At 35.8% G+C, this 7572-nt stretch overlaps 1 protein-coding gene across 1 annotated transcript; it reads right to left on the reverse strand.

The window, feature by feature from the left end:
* Positions 1-931: 931 nt before the first annotated feature.
* On the reverse strand, positions 932-6176 carry LOC754197. The gene is made up of 6 exons (XM_001177482.4): positions 5520-6176; positions 4518-4641; positions 3470-3550; positions 2713-2949; positions 1876-1984; positions 932-1275 (listed from the first exon to the last, which is right to left on the reverse strand). The coding sequence occupies exons 1-6, from the start codon at positions 5654-5656 to the stop codon at positions 1013-1015; spliced, it is 951 nt and encodes a 316-aa protein (XP_001177482.2). The 5' UTR covers positions 5657-6176; the 3' UTR covers positions 932-1012.
* Between the last annotated feature and the right edge of the window lie 1396 nt (positions 6177-7572).

Consider the following 7572-nt stretch of genomic DNA (forward strand, 5'->3'; position numbering starts at 1 on the left):
GATATATCTTAACACATCTAGCTAACATAGGACAAAATCATGTGTTACATGATCCAAATGTATTGAATAGAAATACAAATGTATTGAATAGGAAGACTGATTGATATGTGGTACTACCTGATTCTTTCCTTATGCTTTTTTTTTTAAAGAAAATTTTGTACTTGAACGGATACCTGAAATTGGTCTGGGTAATTCTCATGGCCATTTTGTTGTTTCTAATATATGCTTGTAAATACCAGTATTATTTTTATACAACCAATGTGCCAAATAAAATACATATAAATATATATATTCCTAAAAATCATTTAGTCAGTATATTCAGAACATATTATTATAGTACATTGTATTATTTGTAGGGTGCTATGCTGTTGATCCAAGTACATGTATTTTCATGACACCGACTTAGTAATACTTTACACAACTTTTCAACACTTTGCAAGTCAGACTTCTGATTTCAAATAATGAAATGTACTGCGTAGATGTTTGTTTTGTAATCATGAAAACTGAATTTATTTGTCATGTACCGGTACTCAAAATAAAGATTTTCAATCATAATTTAGGTCTCATGTTCTCTCTATACTGATAAGTCTATGTCTTCTCTAAAGATATTGCACAATTGTGTCATGTTTTTACATTCATTTAGAAAGTTTCTATATGTGATAGCCTTTATTTTGCTGTTGATTAGGATGGCATTCATCATTCATCATTATGAACACCTTTAACTGTAAAAATTGATGCCTTCATTTTCTTCTTTAACCATATATTTTCATTACTGCTCTCCAGATGTGGCCTATGTAGATGTGATAATTCCAATTGAAGTTACAAACAAAATTTAATTCCTCTATTTTCTTGAAAAAGATGTTACTGTATCGATGATTCTATAGTTTGCTGGCCAATCTTTAAACATAAAATGATTTAATTTTGCTTTTTGATATTGCAGAAAATTCTTTCATAATTCCATCTCATTCTTCAGATGTATGCTTTTGAATCATTAGTGTGCCTTTTATGTTGTCTACTTTTGATGCCTGCTCTGGCTTGGTGTCTTACGAGGAATACCAGATCTAAGAGATGGGGACCTAGGGCTGGTGATGGGCTTGGTGGGGCTGGTATGCAATGTATCTACATTGACGCTTGGGACCCATTTTGGCTCCTTGGTGGGCGAGGCTCCAGTCAGCGCGGCTCCGGTCAGCTCGGCTGAGGGATCCCTTACAAGGGTCAGCCAGCGGAAGTCGGCTTTGACCTTTGACTCCAGCTCACTCAGCTGAGATAAGGTGCCTGATTAGGGAGAAAGGAATATAACATGAAAGTTTAACCATGTTTTTATATTCTCGTTATATATCTGATGATTGTATGAATGTGCAAGCCCTCTTGGACTCTGAATCAGACAACATATCCAGGAAAATGACACCTTTTGTGTCAATTTAGTGTTCTCCTTAACATGATACCATAATACTTGGTAACATTGGGAACACCAAATGACAAATTTTGTTGTACTTTCCCATATGCACCATGCACACTAGTAGTCATTACATGTTCTAGAATCGTGGTGAACTGACTCAACTGACAAGCGATTGTCGAGTTTACTGTTCCATGAGAATGGAATGTTCTAGACGACTGATCATTTTGTCAGGATGCAATTACTTACTGCAGACCTTGAGTCGGTCATTGTCTTGAATATGTACTACTGCTGGCTTTAACTGTTGATAAGGACTGTCCATCCCTATAAGCTTCATTCTAGACTTGCTATATCTTCGGATGATTTTTATTCAATAGAAGGCATAATTAGTCGACTGTTCAACTCTCCTTATGCTGCTTGGTTACCATGCACTCACTTCTGTGTGGTTATTAATGTTTGTCTCATGAACTCTTACTCACCTTTGGCCACAATAAAGATGAAGTTCCTGACGCCATCCAGATTGATCTTCTCAAGACTGAATTTTCCAGTGACGGACTGTCTCAAAGTCTTCATTCCATCTTGAAAAACCTGTGCACAATGAAAATGTTAAATGATAGAATTAGCAAACTATGTTCTCTACTCTCTCTCTCTCTTGCCCCTCCCTATCCTCTCTCTCTCTCTCTCTCTCTCTCCCTCCCTATCCTCTCTCTCTCCCTCCCCCTCCCCATTCTCTCTCTCTCTCTCTCTCCCTTATTTTCCCTCTTTTCCATTTTGGTTTGATTAGATTGGGATATTCATGTGGATACAATATTGGTATGATGAAACTGGTAATGGGCAATAAAGTGCATGCAATTTCTTTTCAACTTGTTTTTTCTGTCCAAGTCTATCTCTTTATTCTTTTCTTCCTTCTTTTATTTTTTTTAATTTATGATAATTCTGTTTAACATCTGCTCTCTGTTACATGTATTCATACAACCAGAGATCACCTAATCTATGCATGAAATCATCCCCATTCTATGCTTGCCTCATAGTCCAAAGTCCGTTACTGGTAAACGTCGAATAAATATGACAAACCACCATTCATTTAAGTATATGAAGTAGTTTCCTTAATCTGAGCAGCTGGCATTTTCTCTGAGATTGAAATTGAAAATGATTTACACTTGTGTACCTTATAGTCCAAATAAAATATTTCTTTCAGTTTTGTAAGTTCTGTCAAGATCAGCCAATGGAATATCAATATTTGTCCAGAATACCATCACTATGTATTTATCATTCATGTGACATAATTTCTCAATGCCTCTGCGGTCATCACTTACCATGAAATGATGGCGCTTAATCGCTGGAAGTTTGTAAACTGAGATGTTGGTTTCGGATCTCACTTCTTTATCTTCTTTTTCATCATGCATGGGTTCAATCTTTGACCCTTCACCTTTCCCCTCTTTGGAAACTTTTGGTGTTGTTTCTTTTTCAATCGGTGGGCTTCCATGTTCTTCAACTAGTTTGAATGATTCATCACTATCCTGTTGCACGCCACAAAGTTTTATGTATGATTCCTGCCAACAAAATAAAAATTTATTTATGATCTGATATGGTGGAGGGTATTATTTACTTTCGTCAGCTCATTGATCATATAATTTATTAATGGTAATCAGATTTCAACAGATTTATACGTATCCAGGTGTGGGTAATTTGCCTTCCTACAATAGTGCATAATTTTTCTTGAATAGGACATACTTTTATAATGAGTAAAATATGAAAATCTCACTCTTTGATTGATATATGGAATAAATAAATAAGAGTAAACACAATATTTTATATGTGGAAATAGGGAAGCAAGAGATTCTTCATAACAAAATACTTAATCAGTATAGTATACGAGCATTTCGAAAATATAATCTGGGTGTTTTTTTCTTACCCAGTGTTAGCAAAGCTACATAATAGTCATAGACATGAAATTACATTGAGGCATAAGTTTGGTTACAATATTTCCATGTGAGATCTGAAGAAATTTTTAAAAATTTATTCATCCATCTTTTTTTCAGCATAAAAATGTATCATAATTTGTGGCTGTACCTGATTGATAACCTTGATTTCCTTCACCTCTTTCGCATCTGATACTTGGCTAAGCTCCTCCTCTTTTTTATCAGCGTGGGTCTAAACAATTTTTTATAAATGCATCAAATTAGGATTATTTTAAATTTAACAATTGTCTGTTAATTCATGTGGACCATGCAGGGAAACTAAGAGATAAGTTCAGAGCTGTAAAGGCTATTATCGTTCTAGTCATTATTCTTCACCGTTGTTATATATAAAGTACATATCCTTTTCATGGGCATGTATGGAATCATAAATTAGTAACCATAAACAAATTACAATGAAGTCTTTCTCATTTCACTAATATTTACTAGCTTCTAGTCTATGTTTATATGCTTTTCCTTTAAGCTTATGTTAAAGCCCATGTTGGCTGTTTAAACTCCAAAGAGCTTTAGCTATGTGTAAGAATTATTCCCTTCTGGCTCATAACAGACGATGTATTAGCTTTACTTGAACTCACTTTCACTTCCAATCAGGGATGAAAGATCTCATGATTTGAAGTAATGGTACAAATCATTTATTGCTCTTCATATATCCTGACATTATGCCATATCCACTCCTACTAGAAAGGATTTTCATTTTTGAAAGGGCAAATTAAACCTTTGTATGAAGGTTCATTTTGATCAAAGGAGTCGTATACGTGGAAGTAGAAAAACTAAAAGAAAAATCAATGAAGTATGACACAAAATTTCCAAATCACGATTCCATCATGATTTCTGTTGCCAACTGCCATGATAAAGTGAGAAAAACTGAATATTCTAAATAAATTTTAGTAATCAAATTAGAAAGGTAGTCCATATTACATGTAAAATGTCCTACATCATAACTGAATTACCAATAATAGGTTCTCCATAAATATACCATGCTAAGGCCCAAATTTTTCATAAATTTGTCCTTTTAAAATATTCTTGTCCAATTTATCTTAAAATTATAAGACATCTGTTTCTCTAATTGTCCTGCCTACTTTCGGGATAGTCTGATAATTATACAATGTCTTTCCCATTTAATGATACCATTGTACCCCCACCTGTGTTACTGCATCAATTCCTTTCTTTCCCGAAAAGATGGCGTATGAGAGTAGACGACCCATAGAGATAGCTACACCTGCTACCCATATACCAAACAGCACCCCATTGTGGTAGACGTTCGTACTGGTAGGAAGTGTATAACAAGAATAATTTTTTTTTTTTTAAAGTTTGTATTTACACTATCTAAGTTTTCTTCTGAGGTAAACTGGGGCAATTTTTTTTTTTTTTTTTTTTTGGGGGGGGGGGGGGGGTTCTTGACTGCAAATGTACAGTGGGAGATGATGTAAATAACTCATCAAATTTGTGTTATTGTAGTTTTTTTAGTTATCATGGTTATTCATAATTTTCTTTGATTATTTTCACATTTTTCCTTGACTTAATTCATTTCATAACTGAGAGTACTAGATATATTGTCAACGAAATTCAGACCTAGGCTCCCACCCATTGGCATCATAATTAGGAATGATACAACCCATCTCCACGTTTGCTGCCTCGGTGATTACCACTCACATCCATCACATTGATCACACTTAGTGGAGGTCACACACGAGCATCACTTGAAATGTGCGCCCTAATTCTAGGTGACTACTGCTTTGAAGAAGAAAAAAGCGACGAGTCCTTGAAATATGCAGCTATTTCTCCCTAGAGACATGGCGCATGTGTCGCAGATATACATGCATTACTATTGTTATAGCCATCGGTTAGAAAAAAAGATTTGCATTCTCAGCACCTTCTTTATTTAGCATTTAGACTAATCATTAACACAGATCTCACCCCCTCTCTTTCTCAAGATACACATTACAAGGATATGAGAACTTAAAAGTTGTATCCCCCCTCTAATCTCTCCCCGTCTCACTCCCCCACCCTTCCCCTTCTCTTTCTAACCCCCCCCCCCCCTACTCCCTCTGTACTGTACCGTAATTATATCAACGACATTATTTCATTTACAAATAAAAGGATAATAGTACAATTTGCAATCTAGTCTAGATCTAGGCCCCTACCTCATTTCGTCCTCTTCGGCAGCTGCGATGACGTTAATATCTACCGTCGCTTTCTCCGAATCCCAGGTAGATCTAAGTCCAAATAGTTTCAGTGCTATTAAAGAACCAAGTCCAATAGCCAATTTTTGGGAAAGCATGTTTCTACGATGAGATTTGTCAACTTTATGTGCTTACATAGCCTGATAATTTGCGTTGATTTGGGGAAACTGCACAGGTTGTTGATGCTTTTACTACTTAGTGATGATTGAGTTGCCAGTGCAGAGAGTGCATGCATGCCGTAGTACAGTGTTTACATTTATGGTGTACACATGTCAACAATAAAAAGTAGGTCAGTTCAGTGTGCGTAAAAGGTGTATCCTACGCGGAAATTCATTGATGACGTCACGGCTACGCGCAAACCCATTGGTGACGTCACGGCTACGCGCAAATCCATTGATGACGCAAACCGCCCATTGGGTTTGAACTGGCTGACCTAGTTTGACTTGACCTTGGCCAGGCCTTCTTCAAGCCAGCGAATTTGGATATAGCTTACAATGCTAATCCTGGTAGATCCTGGGGCCCTTAGTTTATTTTCCTTTTATTCTTTTTCATCAAAACGTCTGCAGGAACGAGAAAATATTCTATATTTTTTATTAGTTAATTTGAAGGACAAATACATCATCTTCACATTGAGTTAAAGAGTAGATGTGTCTATTGGACCTAAGTTTGAATGAATTATTTAGAGAATTTTTTTTTCTTTTTTGGCAAAATGTCCATTTGCCGCACACGGACTACGGGTTTGGTAATACACTGGCTTCAATATTAGAGATGAAAAGGAAGCCATGTCGGATAAACGTCAAAGACGGTGATTGAGTCAGTAGACGAAGGTAGAGATTAATGATGAAGAAAGCCCCTCAAATATTCAAGAGAAATGGAAGGCCTGAAGTCGAATTCTATCTCGGGGGAATTGTTTATAGAATGCATCCTTGAACCCGTCTGCATTTTCTACCGTCTCGGAAACTTGGTGTGCGCTTTTTACACGTCTTCTGACTGAAGTGGCTTCATAATACTTTTCCCCTTATCCCTTCTTTTCTGTGCGAAAACAAGATGAAGACAAGGGAACTGATAAAGGATATCTTCCAACGAAGATAAAGACAAAATATACAAGTTAATGTTTTAAAAAACACGACCTTATAGTTATTTATTTAATTACGTTTGTATTTAAAAATGGATTATGTCAAATTTCTCATTGTTTATTTGTCTTTTAATCGATTCTTTTGAGTTCTGCTCACCTACTAAGCAAAGTAATTAACTGCCGTCGTTAACGATCATAGTCGTAATAATTACTTGCACAATGAGGACTGTTGTCATCACCATATAGAGTTGTCTTTGATTTCCATTTTTAAACAGGAAGCTTGAAAACAGAAGTTTAATCAATTTTCAGAAGGCCGTTGGTGGAGCCAAAAAATTCAGGGCAGATCAAACATTTTGGAAAACATCCGATTGGGTGGATAATTTGAAAGGGGCACAAAAGCAAAGTAATGGAGCAATTTTTGTGCAAGATTGGGTTTTTGAGAGGGGCACGGGCCGTGTGTGTCCCAGTAAATCGACCAGTGAACACAATGCAAAAGATAGACAAATATTCTCGAAGAATTCTTGCGTCCCAGAACTAACACATCTCATTCAAAACACTCAGATACAAAATAAACAGATGAACACTTTTTTCACAAATCAATTCGCATTTTAATTATCAAAGCGTATTTCATAAAGATACTGCTCTACATTCAAATCGTTCATTAATTCAAGCACCGTGTCCCACGGTAGGGTTTTTTTCTTCAAAAACATCATACATGATCTTCGAACATAATGGCACAAAGGTAAATTTATACACAAAAGATTTCTATCAAAATTAAAATAAGGGGTTATAAAAATGACTGTTCATTGACATCACTAAAGCTTTTCTGGATAACCTTTCCGTACTCTCTAACGATAAAAACTGTACCTTGCTAATTGTTCAATTACAAGCTAATACATTTGCATAGTCTTACGATTATAACGTCACCATGGTTTCAAA

This window comes from Strongylocentrotus purpuratus, unplaced genomic scaffold, assembly GCF_000002235.5.
Source record: "Strongylocentrotus purpuratus isolate Spur 01 unplaced genomic scaffold, Spur_5.0 spur5_scaffold_6, whole genome shotgun sequence".
Lineage (NCBI taxonomy): Eukaryota > Metazoa > Echinodermata > Echinoidea > Camarodonta > Strongylocentrotidae > Strongylocentrotus > Strongylocentrotus purpuratus.

Coding starts and splice junctions, on each gene's coding strand:
- LOC754197 (XM_001177482.4), bottom strand. CDS start 5,656: ATGCTTTCCCAAAAATTGGCTATTGGACTTGGTTCTTTAATAGCACTG. Junction 4,642..5,519: donor GCCGAAGAGGACGAAATGAG/GTAGGGGCCTAG, acceptor ACTTCCTACCAG/TACGAACGTCTACCACAATG. Junction 1,985..2,712: donor TTAAGCGCCATCATTTCATG/GTAAGTGATGAC, acceptor CATTGTGCACAG/GTTTTTCAAGATGGAATGAA.